Below are 20,888 nucleotides of genomic sequence, written 5' to 3'. Positions count from 1 at the left end.
CTACTCAGTTTACTCTTCTAGTCTTCTAATCCCTCCACGCCCCTCCAGTATGAACAGAGGACTTACCTCTTACCTCCTAGAACAAGTGAAAGCTAGCGGCTGTCAACTGCCTTAACCAACCCATCCCAAACTTCTTCAGGGCCTGAGGGAAAATTTTTTAAATGAAGACTTTTACTCCCCCTCCAAACTTCCACCCGTCCTCACCCCACACCCCTGGCCAATCCACAGAGCAAAGAGCCTCACGCACCTGTATGCAGACTCTAGAAGGTGGGACAGCTCCGACCCCATATCCACGCTCTGTCTACACTTCCTGCAAATGGCTGCCCCTTTGCCACCCCTCAGATCACTGGTGAGGTCGGTCCTCAGGAGGAGGTCCACACAGACCCTGGCTTCTGGAGTCTCAGGCACCACAGCACATTCTAGAAGGGGACGCACGACTCTGGGTGGGCACATTCCCTTGCGCCATGGAGAGGGATAAACCTGGAATATAGCTAGAGCTGGTTCCTCTGAAATATGGGGTGTAAGAGTGGTTCCTGGGGTGTAAGAGTGGCTCGTGGGGTTTAAGAGTGGCATTAGTCTTGCCCCCAATTGGGGGGTACTTCCATCCTCCCGTTCAGCAAGCCTTCCTGCATCTGCGCCCACCCTCCCCCACCCATCCCTCCTGTGCAAAGGAAGATAAGTTCTCTAGTCAAGGTCAGTAGCTCCTCCTGGGTCCCTCATTCTGAACTTAGGATCAGGGAGAGGAGGGAGGTAGTGAAGAAAGCCCTGGCCTTGGGAACAGGAGGGACAAGGTTTCAGTTCCCGTCCTGCCATCCACTGGCCAAACCCATGGTTCCTCACTTGCAAAGTGGGGGTGACAATGCTTGCTTTGTCCCCCTGCTGTCGCTGCCGCAAGGGTTACATGAGATAATTCAGGGAAAAGTGCTCACCAAGCTGAAAAGTTTACAAAGCATAAGGAGATGGTGATACGCCTGGTTGCGATCCTGATTTTATGCAGTTTAGAGAAGAAGACAGTGCCCCGAGGTTGGGAAAATGGCTTCTCTCGGCCTTGGCTATTGTCTTTAGACAACCAGATAATCTGTTTTTCTCTCATCCCTGGACAGTTGCATAAGGTTTTTTTTTTTTTTTTTTTTCTTCATGTTATTCATGGGGCCTGAGATTTTTTTAAGTTTATTTATTTTGAGAGAGAGAGAGAGAGAGAGAGAGAGAGAGAGAGAATGAGCAGCGGAGAGGCAGAGAGAATCCCAAGCAGGCTTCATGCTGTCAGCACAGAGCCCAACTCGGGGCTTGATCTCATGAACCATGAGATCATGACCTGAGCTGAAATCAAGAGTTGGTTGCTTAACCGACTGAGCCACCCAGGCACCCCTGAAGTGGGGGGTGGGGGGAGGGGGGGCTGAGATTCTTAAGTAAAATGTCTTATAAAAGAACCAAATGCCATCATCTAAAGGAGTTTTACTTTAATCCTTCAGAAGAGCAGCCTCAGAATGGTGGGTCTAACTCACCCACACAGCCGAGGCAATATTAGTTTCTTTTTTATCTTATAAAATTAAAAAAAACTTCTATTTCAAATACAGCCTTTGAATAGTCACTAAGAGCAGGAAGATGTAGACAGGATTCTTGAGGTCAAGGGTAAAGGCTAAATGAGGTTCAAATAACAGTTGGTTTTCTTGGCTCCTATGGCCCTATAGCTAAGAAGGGTGAAGGGTTTGTACATTTTTAAAGAGTCATAGGAGACAAACAAACAAAAAAAAGATACGTGACAGAGACTATAATGACCTTTAAAGTCTAAATATGTAGTACTTAGCTCTTTACAGAAAAATTTTGCCAACCTCTACCCAAAATGACTGAAGGACTCTTTTCCCCTTCGTCTGACAGTCTTGCACAGGATCACCTCCCATCACCTTTACATCCAAGGCTGGGGTGATGTATATGGTTCTCAGACTGTCGGACATCATTTGAGAGGTCATTTGGGCACTTATCAAAAGGGCTAAGAGTAGCCTCTGAAACTGAGCATGGGTCCTGAGTAATTTTTCAAGGGGAAGAGTCAGAGGGATCATGGCACACTTTTAGACTCAAGAGAGGTTGCACAAATACAGCTCAAGGGGACCTTTTCAAGTCATTGATGTCTTGTTTACCAGGTCAGGCCAGAAGAGGAGGCTGGGTCTCCCTGGCTTCACTCATGGTCAGGGTTGTGTGGTCTTGGGAAATGTACAAGCTGCTAGATCTCTGGCAGCCTTCTGGAATCCTTGGCTACAAGGTCTAGCTTGGGCTCCAACAGTCAGGAGTCAAAGCAAGGCCATACGGTCCTTGGAGAAGGGTCACCATTATCAATCTGTAGTGTCAAACAGCACAAAGCCGGTATGCCCAGAGCTTCTCCCCTGGGTCTTATGTCAAGGATCCCTGGGTTCTTCCTTGGGTCTTCCCCCACTGGAGACGGGGTAAAGGGTTTTCTTCTAACTCATGGCCTTAGAATACCTGACGTCATAGCCCATCCCTTCAGTGCCAATCCCTTCACACTTACCTTCAGTCCTGGAAGGAGGACCTCTTTCTGGTGAAACTGGATGAGTGTGATGGTCACAAGCACCACAACACTCAAAATCAAGACCACCAAGGCGATGATGGCTGGGGTTCGAGAGAGGGCCTTGAGGCCTAAAATGGAAAGACCCAGAAGACACATGAGGGGAAAGTAGGAACAAGGCACTGGCCTTCTTTGTAGAATCCAAGGACTGGGTGCACGACTGCATGCCTACAGCACTTTCTCTGGCTTTAGTAAGGCCAAGACTTTTTAAGGCAGAGGAGTGATTGGGCTCCAAAGCCCATTTATCTTTTCTCCAGAGAGGGAACTAAAACGCCATTTGCAGAGAAGGGGTGCGTGGTTTAGTTTCCTGGTATCTCCCGAAACGTGTTATGCATATTATTGGTCAGCCCTGAGATGCTTTACAATAACATTTACTTCAATGGAGATGAAAAAATATGGGTTTTCTATTAATGCCAGTGGTATAATATCTCATTTAAAAATAACATCAGACAAAGAGAAATGAATACTACCCTTCAGATATAGTCAATGATTATCAGGCTCAGTACTCAGTGACATACTGTCAAGGAAACAGTAACATGTATGAATTTCTGAAATATTTGAGTTTCCAGTAAGATGTCAACCTCAGCCATTTTTCCTGTGTCTGCAGTGAAGGTATAGGGTTTCCCCTACATTCACAAAGAATCACTAGACCCACGTGTTCACTCCCAAAGGGGTCATGTCATCTCTGGTACTCATAATTCAATCACAACATGGAAACTATACTCATTTAAAAGCAAAACAAAACAAAACAAAACAAAAAGAAGCATATGAATCATCTTCATCTAAATACATAGCCTCTGAATAAAGGTAATTATATCTGTATTGTATAAAGGTACATGATTACCATAATGGACTGATGATTAACTAATATTGCTTAACTAGATCACTTAAAAAATGTTTTTAATGCTTTATTTGTTTTTGAGGCAGATCGTGAGCTGGGCAGGGGCAGAGAGAGGGGGGAGACACGGAATCCAAAGCCCGCTCCAGCACAGAGCCTGACGCGGGGCTCGAACCCACAAACCATGAGATCATGACCTGAGCTGAAATTGGATGCTTAACCAACTGAGCCAACCAGGCGCCCCACTTAACTAGATCATGTTGAGCAGATATTTACTTGGGTCGTAAGAAACCAGTATGGGCTAATGGAAATTTCATAAATGCAGTAGCAACAGATTTTTTTTTTTTTTTTAAAGAAAGAAACAAATACTGTTCTGTACTGAAATGATTCCATTCACGTGAAGTTCTAAAACAGGCAGGTGACTAAGATGAGAACAGTGACAGTCCAGAGGGCTGGGGCAGGGGTTCCCCGGGAAGGAACACAGGAGCGCTGTCTGGGGTAATAGAAATGCCCCATATCTTCACAGAATTGTGGAGTATATGGGTGTGTGCCTTTGTCAAAATTCATCAAAACTTTCATAGTCCTTTGAGGAAAATGTGAAAATTAAAGTAACCAGCTCCACACTTTACACACTGTATGTTAGCCAATTTGACAATAAGTTATATTAAATAAATAAATAAATAAATAAATAAATAAATAAGTAAGTAAGTAAGTAAGTAAGTAAACCCTTCTGGGGGGAAATTAAAAAAAAAAAAGGTTTAAGAAAAATAAAAGACTGACAGAATTCCCCAGGGCAGAAAATAAACAAACAGACAAACAAACAAATAAATAAAGTAAACCACTCCTTAGGTATAATTTCCCTTAAAAAAAATTTTTTTTTCAATAAATTGCCCCATCCTGGGGTGCCCGGGAGGCTCAATTGGTTTGATTCTTGATTTTGGCTCAGGTCATGATCTCACGGTTCATGGGTTCGAACCCTGCGTCAGGCTCTGTGCTGACAATGTGGAGTCTGCTTGGGATTCTCTCTCTCTCTCCCCTCTCTCTCTCTCTCCCTCTCCCCTGCTCATGTTCTTTCTCTCTCTCAAAATAAATAAACATGATAAAAATTAAAAAAAGAAATTGTCCCATACTAAAAACATCCCCTTTTGGAAGACAAGGGTACCCAATTTAGGGGCACAACTTAAAATCTATCCATTTCACTGTATATAAATTATACTTAATTTTTTTAAACATAAAAAGGCATTCAATTAAAATATTGACTTGGGGATGCAAGCTGGTGCAGCCACTCTGGAAAACAGTATGGAGGTTCCTCAAAAAATTAAAAAAAGAACAACCCTACGACCCAGCAATTGCACTACTAGGCATTTATCCAAGGGATACAGGTGTGCTGTTTTGAAGGGACACATGCACCCCCATGTTTATAGCAGCACTATCACAAAAGCCAAAGTATGGAAAGAGCCCAAATGTCCACTGATGGATGAATGGATAAAGAAGATGTGGTATATATATACAATGGAGTACTACTTGGCAATCAAGAAGAATGAAATCTTGCCATTTGCAACTACGTGGATGGAACTAGAGGGTATTATGCTAAGTAAAATCGGTCAGTCAGAGAAAGGCAAATATCATGTAACTTCGCTCATATGAGGACTTTAAGATGCAAAAAAGATGAACACATCGAAAGTGAAGCAAAAATCATTTAAAACAGGGAGGGGAACAAAACATAAGAGGCTCTTCAATGTGGAGAACAAACAGAAGGCTACTGGAGGGGTTGTGGGAGGGGGGATGGGCTAAATGGGCCAGGGACATTAAGGAATCCACTCCTGAAATCATTGTTGCACTATATGCTAACTAATTTGGATGTAAATTTAAAAAAAATAAAATTAAAAAAAATATTCACTAAATAATAGTCTTGGTAAAACTATGACATAAATGTAAATGGTGATACCCAATTGGTTTTGGGGGTAGAGTCCCATGATTCATCGCTACATACAATACCCAGTGCTCATCCCAACAAGTGCCCTCCTCAATGCCCATCCCCCATTTTCCCCTCTCCCTGACCCCCCATCAACCCTCAGTTTGTTCTCTGTATTTAAGAGTCTCTTATGGTTTGCCTCCCTCCCTCTCTGTTTGTAACTATTTTTACCCCTTCCCATCCCCCGTGGTCTTCTGTTAAGTTTCTCAAGTTCCCCACGAGTGAAAATATATGGTATCTGTCGTTCTCTGACTGACTTATTTCACGTAGCATAACACCCTCCAGTTGCATCCATGTTGTTGCAAATGGCCAGATTTCATTCTTTCTCATTGCCAAGCAGTATTCCATTGTATATCTAAACCACATCTTCTTTATCCATCCATGTGTTGATAGACATTTGGGCTCTTTCTGTAATCTGGCTATTGTTGAAAGTGCTGCTGTAAACATCACCAACTGGGCATTTAAACGTAGATGAATTAATAGGGGCACCTGGGTGGCTCAGTCGGTTAAGCATCCAACTTTGGTTCACGTCATGATCTCACGGTTCCTGGGCTGGAGCCTCGTGTGGAGCTCTGTGCTGACAGCTGGAGCCTGCTTCGGATTCTGTGTCTCCCTCTCTCTCTGCCCCTCCCCTGTCCGTGCTCTGTCTCTCTCTGTCTCTCAAAAATAAATAACCACTAAAAAAAATAAATGTAGACGAATTAAAATAAAATTAAAAACTCAGTTCCTCTGTCTCACTAGCTACATTTCAAGTGTTCTATAGCCACGTGTGTTCCTATTCTAGAACATTTACTTGTAGATCATATAACCTAGGCTTTGCTTCTTCGTTGTTTCTAGGAGACATTTTTCTGGAAAGAAAAAAGGGCATGTGTATAAAACTGTATAGAATTAGGTTCGGTCTCAATATCCGATTATATCACAGTACTGAGTAGCTGGCAAGGCCAGTCACGTAGTGCATCTCTGTAGCTCAGAACAGCCAACTCTTCTTGCCCATTCTGATTTCCCTGAGGTACAGACACTTCCTGTTACTAAAGGTGGTCACCCAACACCCTAATTCTCCTACCTTGTCACGGGGAGTGTAAACCCGCACACCATCAATGGAGAGTGGTTTGTCAATGTTTATCAAAGTTCCAAAGGTGTGTGCCATCTGACTTGCAATCCCACTTCTGGGAATTTATGCCACGGAACTAGCCCCGTGTATGCAAAACGACTTATACCTAAAGTTACTCACTGCAGAATTGCATGTGACAGCAACTGGAGGGAGGCCAGCCACTGTGAAGTTGACCTTCAGAGCCTCTAAATGGGTCCCAGATCAGTTTTCTGTGATTCCAGATAAAAGTACGTGAACTAGCCAGAAACCAGTTTATCCGCCGACGTAAGAGTCTGATCAACATTTAAAGAATATGTCACATGTCAGTGTCAGTTTTACAGGTTTAAGGCACTTTCCGCCCCCCTAACAAGACACGGGAGAACTTTAATTTGCTAAATTAAACAGTGTAACAAGTTAGCCTGATGTGTGGTATTACGGTATATGTGTTAAAATTTCAAAGCATTTTGGGGGAAAACCTGGAAATCAAAGTAAATTAGCTCTTTAGGTACAATTTCCTTCTACAGAAAAAGACTTGTATAAACTGCTTCTACTATCCTAAAATCATACCCTTTTGGAAGATAAGAATGCCCAGTCTCGGGACACAACTAAGGATTATCTGTCCAGGGCAGGGAGGGGGGTGATACGTGAGCAGTGGCTGACCACACTGGACTCCCCAGTCCTTCGCCTCAGCAGTTTTCAGGTAAAAAGCTATGATTACCCTCAAGCAGACCTTTGCCCCAGCAGAAAAGCGTATCACAAAGCAAAATGGGCCAGACCAGGTCTCATTCATTTAGGGGATACAGCCCAGAGCTGTGCTGTCATTAGGAGTGAACAAACCCCGTAATTACAAGGTGTCTACCTGAGAGTAGGGAGGCCAGACCCTTCTGGGTTTCTACACGAACAACCGCAAAACATACTCCAGAGGCAGGCAGGCAGGGCAAGCTTGGAAGCCGGTGTGTGAGAGTTCTGCACATGTGCCTCCGGTGTAAGGGGTAACAACGCTGACCTGGGGTGGGGTGGGGAGCGCCGGGTGCCGTAGGTGCTGTGCCAGCAGCAACACTTGGGTGGAAGTAGAGGACTGATCTGAGGACCTCGCAACTCATCACAAAATCAACAATACTCTGAGGCAAACCTTCACACACAGGTTGGTAAGGGAAACCACAAAGGGCCAAATTAGTGGCTTATGCAACCCGGAAACACCATTTAAGCAAAACATGCACGTTACGTTAGTCCTCGTTTTGTGTAACTTTGATGGAAAGCCTTACTTCTATCTGAGGCATGCCTGGTGGTGAAAGCCTGGCGAGCAACTGAGGCTCCAACCAAAGCCCTTAAAGTCACTGGCAGGGGACAGACAGGCGTTAAAACACTGGGGGCTGAAGCGGGGATTGTGCCTTGTCAATATCACACTCGCTGCCTGTTCGGAGATACTAACCTGCTTGCTCACAGGGTTGGCGGGTCAGCAGAGTGAACATCTTTCCTCCCAACTGTAGGTGAGAGAACACAGAATGACAGTGTGTCCGTGGACCCTGACTTCAGTTCCCCAAACGTGCAGTGTCAAACCCAATTTGGGGGCGCCACTAAAGAACATCTGATCGGGGGGCAGGAGGGGGGTGATGTGGAAGCCACGCAGCTGCCTCTTAATCCTGTTTTTCAGATAAAAAGGCTATGATTACCTTTAGCAAAGGAATCTCACTGGTCCCAGCAGAAAAGCCCATCACAAAGCAAAACCCGCTTTCCAACCCACTTCACTTCTTACAAATCAAAACCTTCCGGGGGACACATACACCTGAGATCTTCGGCCCCAGACCCAAAGCTCGGCTGAAATTCTAGCGTCCCCTCCGCAGACGCGAGGAAAAGAACGGGTCTGCCCAAATTTTAAACTGAAAATCTTCAGAGAAGAAGTCAATCACTTCCTGCAGATTTTTCCACCTGTACACACCGCCCTGGGCAGAACGAATCTTCCACCTACTGGTAACATTCACAGGGCTGAGGCAGGGCTCTCCAACTCACAGCAGCAGGGCGGGTTCCTGGGGGGGGTCGGCGACCGGTGAACTTGGAGTCGCCCCTGGAAGCCCCGGGAGGTTTATTTTTAGCTGCCGGCTGGAACCAGCTGCAAGGGGATCCAGGGCCCCCCGGATCCAGCGCCCCAGGATCTGGGAGGCCCCGCTCTGGCACTGCGTCTCCGCGCAGCCAGGCTCTCTGCGCGCCGGCGCATCTCCGGGCCCACAGATGCGCTCGGGGAAGACGCGGCCACCTCTCCCTGCTTGGCACGGACCCCTCCCCGCCGCCCGAAGGTTGGGGCGCGCGTCCTTCGGTCCCTCCCTCCCTGCCTCTGCGGAATCCGATTTCGCCTCCTTCCCTCCCAGCGCCCAGCGCCACGAAGCTTCCAGCGCCTCCCTCGGCGGCGGGGGCGCGGGGTCCCCGGTCCTCACCTGCGCGCGGACGCTCGGCGGAGGGCGAGCTGCGCTGCCGCAGTGGCCGCCGGCCGCCAGCTCGCGGGAGGCTCTGCGGCGGCGGGGGAGGCGGGGGAGGCGGGGCTGCGCGGGGCGGGGGCGGGGCCGCCGCGGCCCGGCGCCGCCCCCTCGGCGGGGTCAAGGCCCAGCACCTTTCCTACGCTTCTTCCAGTGCCCTCCGTCCCCGCCCCGCCAGCGCTACCTGGAGAAGGTGAGGAGGGTGTCGACTGCCCGACTCCCTCTTCCATCAACGTCAAGGCCAAGAACGCTTGGACCTCTCTTTCGGTTTCCTCCACCCTCACCCCAAGCCCAAGTGGAGGGGGAGTGGGGCCACGGAAAGCGCCTCGCGGGTGCGCACAGGTGAGCCCTGTGCCCCATCTCTCCGTGCAGTGGAAGCCGGTAAACACCCATAATGTTGAGCGTGAGGCCAGCAGGCACCCTGGTCCCTGAGTCACTTGGCCCAGGAGAGGAAAGTAATACAGAGACGTTTCCTGGCATGTATTTTAGAAGAACTAGGGTGACCCTGCCCAAGGACCCCCTCACTGGTTACTCAGCAATGCTCTACCCCACCGCAGTTCATTTCTTCCTTTCTTATCTATCTATTTATTTTTTTCTACCTCATTTTATATGGGTATCATTAGGTTATGATTCAGGGCAAGCTCTTCCTGGAAGAGGCCAAACAGGACAAAAATGCAGCGATTCAAATGTCCCAGGAGTCTGTTTTTAATGCATCAGCAGGCAGATTTTTGGCTCTACTCAGCGACCTCAAGGACTCTTGGAATGATCCAGCGAAAGGGTTAAGTGGGCTTCTGTTTGACCACCCCTCCTAGTGGCTCCAGACTATCTGGAAGGAAGAGCTAAGGTCTGGGCTGTGTCTGCCTGTTCTCCTGGAGAGCTAGACCCTATGTGCCACTAGTTTCCTGTCCTGTGCAGATGGGGCCAAACCCACTATTATGGGGCCCTTTAGAGAAGAATGCCCTCATTTGAGACCTCTGAGCCCAGAGACAAGGGCTCCAAGCTAGGCGTGTGTGTGTGTGTGTGTGTGTGTGTGTGTGTAGGAGCATCCGTCACTCTGAGTTGTTTGAAATGGGCCCTTCTGGGAGATTTGTAGAGGGTCTGCGAGGAGGATGTCAGACAATCAGTGAATGCTTGTTGAATTACAAGACTTCCTTTCTTTGAAAGCTTTGTGCCAATGAGAGACAAGACACACGACTGAGAGCTGATCTCTGCACCCGGGGGCCGTAAACCCACAAACAGCTGCTGATGCTGCACTGACACCTGAGGTCAGTGACTTTGGGCTATGGAGTGAATGACTGACCTTAAGATCCTCAGTGATTCCCCAGGAGCTGAGAGAAGGTTCCTGGGCCTAAGGGGCTTGAAATGCAGTTGGTGCTCGTTCTAAAGATAACAGAGACCCGTCCATGTTGCCAGCTTTCCTCTTTGCTTCCCTCAATTTAGAGGCTTTGGAAATGTGAGCACCAGCCTCCTTTGAGGGCCCAATGGTCTCCTTTATTTTCCAAATGTCCCTGGAAATTCTGCTCCTGGCACTGTCTCAAATTCCTTTGCAGGTCCCAAACTACTCCTAGTCATTCAGAGGCACTTCTCCACCAACCTTCCATGTGTAAGAACACACACACACACACACACACACACACACACACACACACACACTTCCCCATCAACCCTCCACGGGTACATACACATTCATACCTATGTAAACCGTTATGGGTTTTCCTGATTATAAAGTAATACAGATGTGCACTACCAGATATCAAACCATAACATAAAGCTACAGTAATTAAAGCAGGTGGTTTGGGTACAAGAATATATCAAGAGATCTAAAGAACAAAAGAGATAGGCTGATATTGGGGCGCCTGGGTGGCTCAGTCGGTTAAGCGTCCAACTTCGGCTCAGGTCATGATCTCACGGTCCATGAGTTCAAGCCCCGCGTCGGGCTCTGTGCTGACAGCTCAGAGCCTGGAGCCTGTTTCAGATTCTGTGTCTCCCTCTCTCTAACCCTGCCCCATTCATGCTCTGTCTCTCTCTGTCTCAAAAATAAATAAACGTTAAAAAAAAATTTAAGAGATAGGCTGATATCAGATTAATGGCCTACGGGATTGAGTTTAACATAAAGAGGGGATTGAAAGATGCCATTTCTCAACTGAATTGAGAAAAAAAAATCCCAATTACGCATCACAGACAAAACTAGATTTTAGTCAGATTAAAGGTTTAAATGTAAAAAAGGATTTACTATCCTAAGAAAATATAAGAGAACATTTTTGTGATCCTTGGAAAGGAACAGCGTCCTCCAGCATGAAACCAAAGCAGGAAGACAAAGTCAACAATCTTGCAAAAAACAAAAACCAAAAAACAACCCCCCCCCAAAAAAACGTGAAACAACTGCATGGAAAAAGACATCTTAAAAGAGAAAAGAGGGGCACCGGGGTGGCTCAGTCGGTTAACCATCTGGCTCTTGATTTTGGCTCAAGTCATGACCTCACGGTTGTGAGCTCAGTTAAAAAAAAAATTGCGTAGCAATATAGAAGAATGTGACAGCAAAGAGTGAAAAATCAAAATATATAATGAAGTCATACCCATCTAGAAAAATAGGAGTATCTAGAAAAGGAAAATGGACAAATGACGTACCCTGGCCAATTCACAAAAGAAGTATAAATGGCCAGTAAATATGGCAAAGATGCTTAATCTCATTACTTACCCCAAAATTGCCAATTAAAATTTTGACATCTTTGGGGCATCTGGGTGGCTCAGGCATTTGAACGTCTGGCTCTTGATTTCAGCTGAGGTCAAGATCCCAGGGTCGTGGGATTGAGCCCCATGTGGGGCTCTGCACCGAGCATGGAGACCGCTTGGGATTCTCTCTCTCTCTCTCTCTCTCTCGCCTTTCTCCCTCTCCCCCACTTACACACACACACACTCTCTCTAAAAAGAAAAAACAAAAAGAAAAAACAAAAAAAACCTTGACATCTTTAAACAAGATTTTTCTTGACTTATCCGTTTAGCAAAGCTTTAAAAAAAACTCTTAGGTGCTCTGTGTTGGAGAAGGTGTGGGGGAAACACTTCTTGAAGTTTCTGGGAGGTGACATGCCCTAGTTTTCTTCCCGCCTCCCCAGATGCTCTCTAGACGCTTTTTGCTGGTTTGTGCTCCTCTCCCAAGAGTTTCTCAAGACTCTGCCCCGGGCCCTCTTTCTTCCAAACCCTGTGCCCCCTTTCTCGGTAATGTCATCCATGCCTGTGGCTCCCGTTTTATTCACAGAAGCCTCTTTTTTTAAAGCTTATTTATTTATCTTGAGAGAGAGAGAGCACGCACGGGAGAGTAGTGGAGGGGCAGAGAGAGAGGGAGAGAGAGAATCCCGAGCAGGCTCCTCACTCTCAGCACAGAGCCCAGCGCTGGGCTCGAACTCACAAACCTTGAGATCGTGACCTGAGGTGAAATCAAGTCAGTCGCTCAGTCGCCCCACCAAGGCGCACCGAAGCCTCTTCAACGCACGTGTCCTGCTCAGGCTTTTCCTCTTGAGCCGTGGACCCAGAGAATGGCCTGTCTGATTTCTTCTGGATGTCTCAGGGGCGTCTCAGTTTTGTCGGGCTCCAGCCAAGCGCCTCATCCTCCCCCAGCAAACCGTCAACTTCTCCTGCGTGTCTTGTCTCAGTGGATGGTAGCCTCACTCATTCGAGGGAGCAAGCCAGAAAGTGGAGGGTTCCCTTTGCTAATCGTTCCCTCTTCCCTCATCATCAACCAGTCACCGAGCACGGCTGACTTTCCCCTCCTAATTCTCTCCGCAGTGTGCGCCCTGTCTCCACCGCCACCACAGTCGGAGCCAGGGGTTCTCAGTCTAGGCACGATTTATATTTCCAGCCAGGTAGTTCTTTGTTGCGGGAACAATCGTGTGTACTATAGGGTGTTTATTTAGTAGCATCCCTGACCTTTAGCTGCTAAATGCCAGTAACACCCTCACGCACGGTGTGACTATCGAAAACGTTTCTAGAGATTGCCAGGTGTCTTCTGAGGGGGCAACATGTCCCTGGTTGAGAACCTCTGGCCTGAGCTAGCATTCTCTTTCTCCTGGATGTTGGCAACGGTCCCACCTAGTTCTCGGTGTCTACTTTCTCCCCTTCAGATCCATTTTTCCCACTACCACCGGCTTCATCTCGTCAAAACACAAATCTCGCCGTGTCGGCGCCTCCTTAACAATCGCTCCTGTGCTGTCCATTCCTCGGTCGATGCAGGTTTCAATCCTTAATGTGACCTAGAAGGCCCTGCACTGTCTGGTGCCTGCTTCCCTCTCCAATCTCTTTGAGCCACATCCTTCTTCCCACTTTATACCCGGAGGGCATAGCAGCCTTCTTTCAGTTTTTCAAATATGCCACAGGGCCTTTGCACGTGATTTCCTTGGCCTGTGGTGTCTGCCCCTTCTTCCACCCTTCCTTAATTCGTGCTTGTGTGTGCTTTCATTCTCAGCTCAGAACTTCATTCATAGCCCCCGACACTCCCCAGTCTGGGTCACACATCCAGCATGGGTCAGGCCCTCCCTGACATGTGTCCTCGGCAGGCATTCCTTTCCTCCAGTTAGTGTTTCATTATGATAATTGTCGGGGGAGTGGCACCTGTGGCCTAACAGCAGGGACAGGAGTCCCAGGATGTCAAACCACTGCCTAGTTTGCAGGTGTCGAGGTTGCCAGGAAAGACATGACTCACCCGGGCCCTGGGCGGAAGGACACTTCACTCACGTAGAGAAGAGACAGCAAGATAGGCTTCAATAGCCGTGTTTGTCTCCTACGCACGGCCAGCGGGTCTTGACCTCACAGCCCACACGGGGAGATGGTCTGCACGCACCCCCTTTGCACTGCAGGCCGAGGACCCCATGCCCTCCGCCTTGGGGTCTGAAATCCAGAAAGCTGAAGTCAGGCCCGAGGGCCTTTGACCACGCTTAAATAGAACAAAGAACTACGTCTGTTCAAATGTGGGATGGGAAAAGATATTCCAGAGACCAGAGCTATACCCAGCACAGGTCATAAGGGCTCTTTATCACTTTGTAAGGGAATGTTCCAGGCCCAGGGCCGCCCTCCGATGCAGGAGCCTAGAGGCTGCACGTGACTGCCTTTCCCAATGGCGATTTCAGATTCATTTGTTTCTGCCCACTAGACAGTGAACTCCACGCACGGAGAAACCGTGCTATTCTTACTCACCATTGTGTTCTTAATGTCTAGCACAGTGCACCTGCTGAGCACTGAATAAACGTGTTGAATGAACAGGACGCTCTTTTACAAATTAAGGATATTAACCCTGTGACTCTCCGTCGGGACAAATACTTGCCCCTAGCTTTCTATTTAAGACTCAATGTTTTTTCCTTCCCCTCCCCCATGGTCTTCTGTTAAGTTTCTCAGGATCCACATAAGAGTGGAAACATACGGTATCTGTCTTTCTCTGTATGACTTACTTCACTTAGCATCACACTCTCCAGTTCCATCCACGTTGCTACAAAAGGCCAGATTTCATTCTTTCTCATTGCCACGTAGTATAAAAAAAGGTTAGAGAGGGAGGGAGCCAAAACATAAGAGACTCTTAAAAACTGAGAACAAACTGAGGGTGGATGGGGGGTGGGAGGGAGGGGAGGGTGGGTGAGGGGTATTGAGGAGGGCACCTGTTGGGATGAGCCCTGGGTGTTGTATGGAAACCAATGTGACAATTAATTTCATACTAAAAAATTTTTTTTTAATTTAAAAAAGACTTGGGGCGCCTGGGTGGCGCAGTCGGTTAAGCGTCCGACTTCAGCCAGGTCACGATCTCGCAGTCCGTGAGTTCGAGCCCCGCGTCGGGCTCTGGGCTGATGGCTCGGAGCCTGGAGCCTGTTTCCGATTCTGTGTCTCCCTCTCTCTCTGCCCCTCCCCCGTTCATGCTCTGTCTCTCTCTGTCCCAAAAATAAATAAACGTTGAAAAAAAAAATAAAAAAAAAAAATAAAAATAAAAAAGACTCAACGTTTTTATGGGTGACTGCTGCATGTTGAGGATTTGTAGTATCTGAGGTGAACAGAGCATATCTAATTGAAGACAGCAGATAGCTAACAAGGATATAGACCAGAGGGAAAACCAGGTTATCCGAGAGAGTGCTAGAGTACTATTGGGGAAATCTGGCTTCTAGTCTCAACTCTGCTAAATTACCAGCAGATACATGTCCCTGGACACATCTCTAGGTTTCGAAGCTCTTCAGTGTTATGATCTGTGAAATGAAGGCACTGGGTGGCATCATACTATCTACGTTTCCATTATTTTTGAAAGCTCAAGGGATATACATCATTAGCACACTGGGAAGGGCTGGAGTTTGGAGACTAGAGGCGACCAAGGGTAAAGATCTAAGAGTGGAGTCTTGGGATGGAAGTCATGTTGCCAGAGATCATGAAGAATGCACGAGGAGGATGTGAAGCAGGTGTGTGTGTGTGTGTGTGTGCGTGTCCATGTGCCCCCGACAACCCAAATTCCTGCCCCCCTCCAAAGCAGTCCTCACCTCTACCATTTGAGCCAAACTTAAGTTCTACTGAAATTCATTACCTCGTTTTCTCTGATGTTCTTTTGTTGATTTAGCAAATTTAATAAAGCACGAGGAGCATGTTTTCTCTGAATTTACGACATTGGTCACATCTGTACCACTTTCGTAGGTGAAGGGCCATGGACAAAGATCATTTCTACTGCTGTGGAATCAGCAACAGAATCAATAGGGGATAGAGAGATCGATAGATCAATCAATCAATTGTGTGGTTATGGAGGTTGAGAAGTCCCAGGATCCACACTGGACAACCTGGAAACCCAGGAGAGCCAATGGTGTATTTCTAGCCTGAGTCAAAGGCCTGAGAACCAGGAAAGCCGATGCCGTGAGTTTCAATTTGAGTCCAAGTCTGGAGACCGGAGAAAACCAAGTCCTAGCTCCAAAACAGGCACAGTGAGTTTGCCTTTCTCTGTTAAACCAGATATCTGAGCATGGGATGATACAGTCAGGTTGACATATAAAATTAACTCTTCTGAAATCCAATTGCCTTTTCTTGCATGTCGATCCTGGCCCCAGATCCATGTCTTGCCTGGGCGGTGTCACATAGGCAAGCCATCCTTTGCAATAGAAGTTCTGGGCCGGGAAAAGCTTTGTCCCAACCTGCTTCTGTGGAGACGTTCAGGAAGACTGACAGATGTGCTTTGTGGCAATGGCTCAAGAGTCCCATCTAGAAAGGAGAAAAGGCAAATCTGGAACAAGATCAGCGAAATTAAAAAGTGAGACCATTGCGCACTTCTGGGCTATTCTTGCCCTTTAGTAGGGGCTCCCTGCACGTTTCCATCCTTCTAGACCTGCCCCCCGGGCCAGACCCCACTGGAATGCAGCCGGGTTTGATGCAACAGCTTCTATCCCCCTTGATCCTCCCTTCCTTCCTTCCTTCTTTCTTTTTTTTTTTTTTTTTTGTTTTTTTAATATTTATTTATTTTAGAGAGAGAGAGAGAGAGTACAAGTGAGGGAGGGGCAGAGAGAGACACACACACACAGAACCCAAAGCAGGCTCCAGGCTCTGAGCTGTCAGCACAGAACCCGACGCGGGGCTCAAAGTCACGAATGGCGAGATCATGACCTGAGTCAAAGTCAGACCATTAACCGACTGAGCCCCCCAGGGACCAGGATCCTTCCTTCTTTCTAACCTCAGAAGCCCACTTACTGGACCAGCCCAGTATATCCCACTTCACTGCTGCTTCCCACGCCAGTTCCATTTTCCATTCATTTAACAAAGTAGACTTGGTGGCCTCTGTATTCCAGGCACTGTGCTAGGGGCTGGGGCTGGGCAGGAAATGAGTCAGATGGGGTTGTAGGGCTGAGCTTTCCCTCTGTCCTTCACACCCTCATTCCAGCCCCGCTATCATTGGATCAGACTGCTACAGCCTTCAGACATCTTCCCTCCTCTTCCCGCTCTTAGCCGTCCATTTTTTCACTTTTCTTTTTCCTTGGGGCCTTGGACCCCTTTGCCAGTCCAGTGATTCTCAGAATCATTTTTTTTTTTAATTTTTTTTTTCAACGTTTTTTATTTATTTTTGGGACAGAGAGAGACAGAGCATGAACAGGGGAGGGGCAGAGAGAGAGGGAGACACAGAATCGGAAACAGGCTCCAGGCTCCGAGCCATCAGCCCAGAGCCTGACGCGGGGCTCGAACTCCTGGACCGCGAGATCGTGACCTAGCTGAAGTCGGACGCTTAACCGACTGCGCCACCCAGGCGCCCCCAGAATCATTTTTTTAAACGTATAAAATGAAACACAGAATTACAAAGGAAACCTTCACATTAAAATGCATTTTTGAAATGTTTTAAAAATCAAATTTGAGATGTAATATATATGTGTGTTTTAAATTTTTTTTTAAATGTTTATTTCTGAGACAGAGAGAGAGAGAGAGCATGATCAGGCAAGGGGCAGAGAGGGAGACACAGAATCCAAAGCAGGCTCCAGGCTCTGAGCTGTCAGCACAGAACCTGCTCTGGGGCTCGAACCCACAAACCAGGAGATCATGACCTGAGCCAAAGTCAGATGCTTAACCTACTGAGCCACCCAGGTGCCCCTCTGTGTGTTTTTTAAATCAATTTACTAAGTAATGAGATCCAGCAGCAGATCTAAAGCCTACTCTAATTTCCAAGGGTATTTAACGAAATCTACCGCAACTATAATGTGATAGGCAAATATCTACGGTTTCTGTTAGTGCCAAAGTCACAGTTCCTGCCAATAGCACTGTGTTTTGTTGACTACACTTAATGGAAGGAAACGTCCCATTTCCTGAAAACAAAGATAAATTCCTCCCCCCCCCCCCCCCCAGGCAAGGACACAAGCCCCCTGACTTGTGTCTGTGGACCTCAGGTTAAGAAACTGCCAGACTGATCTTATAGCAGAAGTGTGGGTTTCCTGCTCAAAATCTTTTGATGATTCATTCATTCAACAGTGAGCTCTCACTGCCTGCTAAAGTAAGTCCAAATTCAGCCCGGCATTCAGAGATTTGCTTCTACCCATTAATTTCTTTTCTAACTTGAAAAATTATGTAAATGGTATTGTATATGCCTCTTCTTCTCTTCTGCCAACCTGCCTTTCCCATTCAAGAGTTTTTTTTTTTTCCCCGAGACTTACCCGTCATCTATAGATTTAGTTACAAGTAAGCTGTATACTATTTTATTAAACAAATAAAGCACAGTTCACTCATGGTTTTCCACAGGTATGGATATTTGCCTTGTTATCATTTCGCATTGTCTGTGAATAATGTATTGAATTTATAATTGTTATATTTAGGTGAATAAAATTTTTTAAAATTTGAATACAGTGAATATTGGTAGCTAAAATCCATGAAAATAAAAGCCATTTGGGGTCCTGAGAACTGTTCTAGGCCAATTCTGCCTGTGCCACAGATCGGCACATACTCAGCCCTTTCTTAGGATGGGGCCCTGTCTGTGCCCAGGACCAGGTGGGCATGGGCGGACCTGGCCAAAACCTTTCAGGTGGACTGAGATCTAGAAACAAGTTTGGGGTGCCTGGGTGGCTCAGTCAGTTAAGCATCTGACTTCGACTCAAGTCATGATCTCGTGGTCCGTGAGCTCGAGCCCCGCGTTGGGCTCTGTGCTGACAGCTCAGATCCTGGAGGCTGCTTCGGATTCTGTGTCTCCCTCTCTCTTGGCCCCTCCCCTGCTATACGCTGTCTCCCTGTCTCTCTCTCTCTCTCTCAAAAATAAATAAACATTTTTAAAAATTAAAAAAAAAAAAGAAAGAAAGAAACAAGTGTTTCTCTGGGGAACCAATTTGAATTGCAATCTTTCTCCATCACTTGATTTCAGGGAATAAACTTCTGCACTCCTAGCTGGAATATGCCTGATTTCCTTTTCCATATGACTGGCTTCAGTGTATCTGTTTTTCTGCCTGATTGGATTCTGCATTCTTTCAACAGCTTTCTTGGCTGGCTGGCAGCCGCAATTCCATTGTCATTTTGTTATTGTCCTCTCTGCAGTGTGCCTTACTTGCCATCACAGCTAGTTTTGTTATTTTTATTACTTCCTTCTTTCCACTTTTTAAATTGTCATTGTCCATTTTGTAACTCCTTGAGCCAAAGGGTTACTTTATTATTAAAAAAATTGTTTTCTGGGGCTCCTGGGTGGCTCGGTAGGTTAAGCATCTGACCCTTGATTTCGGCTCATGTCATGATCTCATGGAGATCAAGCTCTGGGTCCGACTCCATAGTGAGAGCAGGGAGCCTGCTTGGGATTCTCTCTCTCTCTCTCTCTCTCTCTCTCTCTCTCTTTCTCTCCCCCCCCACCTCTCCCACACTTGAGCACAAGCACTCTCTCTCTCCCTCCCTTTCTCTCTCTCTCTCTTTCTCTCAAAATAAATACACAAACAAAAAAAATTCCTGTCTTCTCTGATTATGCTCTTTACTCCAAAGGCCACTTGGGCTGTGTTCTATATGTTTTCACATTTAATGCTTCTGTTATTATTCTGCTTGAAATATTTCATGGGTTCTATCATGCTATTCTTTTCCCCATTGATTTTTTTTTTTTTAACATGCATCTTCTTAGTTTCCAAAAGGATAACGTCTGGGAGCTAAATTTTTATAACCGATTTAGAGTTTTATTGGACTGTAGTTAGAAGATCTGTGTGTGTAATATGGATCTTTCCTGGTTCTTAAGATTCCTTCTGTGACCAGGCACTTGGTCAAGTATATATTTTATTGAACTTCAATAGACTATGTTTTTGAAATTCAATTTAAAAGTTTGTTTGTAGGCAGTAACATTCCTGGTTTTGGTGGTCAGTTCAGTGAGTTTTCGCGGATGCATAGAGTCGAGTAACTACCTACCATGATGGGACTAGAATGGTTGTCATCCTCCACTTCCTCCCTGCCCCCACCCAGCTCCTGGCCATCTCTAACCTGTTTTCTGTTCCTTTAATTTTGCCTCTTGTAGTCGTATTAATGGACATGTAGGTATGTGACCTCTTGAGTCTGGCTTCTTTTATTCAGCATAATGTGTTTGAAATTCAGCCACATTTTGTTACAAGTAACAGAATTTCATTTCTTTTTATTGTTGAACAATATTCCCCTGTGTGGATATACTGCCATTCCTTTATCCATCCACTAGCTGAAAGGAATTGGTATGGTTTTCAGGAACACTATATATTTTATTTTATGTTTTTTTTTTAAGTTTATTTATTTGTTTTGAGAGGGGGGCAGAGAGTCAGAGAGGGAGAGAGAGAATCCCAAGCAGGCTCTGCACTGTCAGCGGGGCTCGAACTCATGAACCGTGAGATCATGACAGGATCTGAAACCGAGAGCCAGATGCTTAACTGACTGAACCACCCAGGCACCCCAGGAACACTGTATGTTTTAAATTATTGGGAGTAGAATACTCTATTTTTTAAAAGAAGCTTCTTGTGTTGTTTAAATTTTCTGTAGACTTAGAAAATTCTTGTCTGCTGCCTCCATCACATTCTGGGAGAGATATGTCAAAACCTCCCACTATGTTAGTGTATTTGTTATTGTCTCCTTATAACCCCTGTGGTATTTTCTTTATATACTGAAAAGCTTATGTTGTTGGATTCATATAGCTACAGGACTGTTACATCTTCTAGATGAATTATTTGTTCTACCATTATGCAAAACCCCCTTTCATGCCTAATAGTGCCTTTTGTCTTTAAAGCCTCTCCCCACCCCCGTCCTTTTTAAGTAGGCTTCATGCCCAGTGTGGAGCCCAACGTGGGGCTGGAACTCACGACCTTGAAATCAAGACCCGAGCTGAGATCAAGAGTTGGACGCTTAACCGACTGAGCCACGCAGGCGCCCCATAGCCCTTTGTACTGAGCGTGAAAACTGTCATACATTTTGCCCCCCTTCTCTTCTCTCCCTGGCGCACAAACTGTCCCCCCACCCCCACCCCAGACTCGCTT

General features: G+C 46.5%; 1 protein-coding gene across 3 annotated transcripts in view; it reads right to left on the bottom strand.

Moving 5' to 3' along the window:
- The window catches only part of ENTPD3 (ectonucleoside triphosphate diphosphohydrolase 3), a 37,724-nt gene extending 28,719 nt beyond the window's left edge, over nt 1-9,005 (bottom strand). Inside the window, exons 1-3 of one of the 3 annotated variants that reach the window (XM_047876272.1) lie at nt 8,917-9,005; nt 7,917-7,968; nt 2,525-2,652 (exon numbers count right to left, since the gene is read on the bottom strand). In XM_047876272.1, the coding sequence (XP_047732228.1) occupies nt 2,525-2,652; nt 7,917-7,956 (168 nt within the window). In that variant the 5' untranslated portion in view covers nt 7,957-7,968; nt 8,917-9,005. Of the gene's footprint in view, nt 1-2,524; nt 2,653-7,916; nt 7,969-8,453; nt 8,473-8,916 lie in introns of those variants that run through there. The other 2 variants (XM_047876273.1, XM_047876274.1) reach the window with 2 other exon arrangements.
- Between the last annotated feature and the right edge of the window lie 11,883 nt (nt 9,006-20,888).

Source organism: Prionailurus viverrinus, chromosome C2, assembly GCF_022837055.1.
Source record: "Prionailurus viverrinus isolate Anna chromosome C2, UM_Priviv_1.0, whole genome shotgun sequence".
NCBI classification, from domain to species: domain Eukaryota; kingdom Metazoa; phylum Chordata; class Mammalia; order Carnivora; family Felidae; genus Prionailurus; species Prionailurus viverrinus.
Note: the sequence above shows the minus strand (reverse complement) of the source record. Positions and strands in the feature narration are given on the sequence as shown.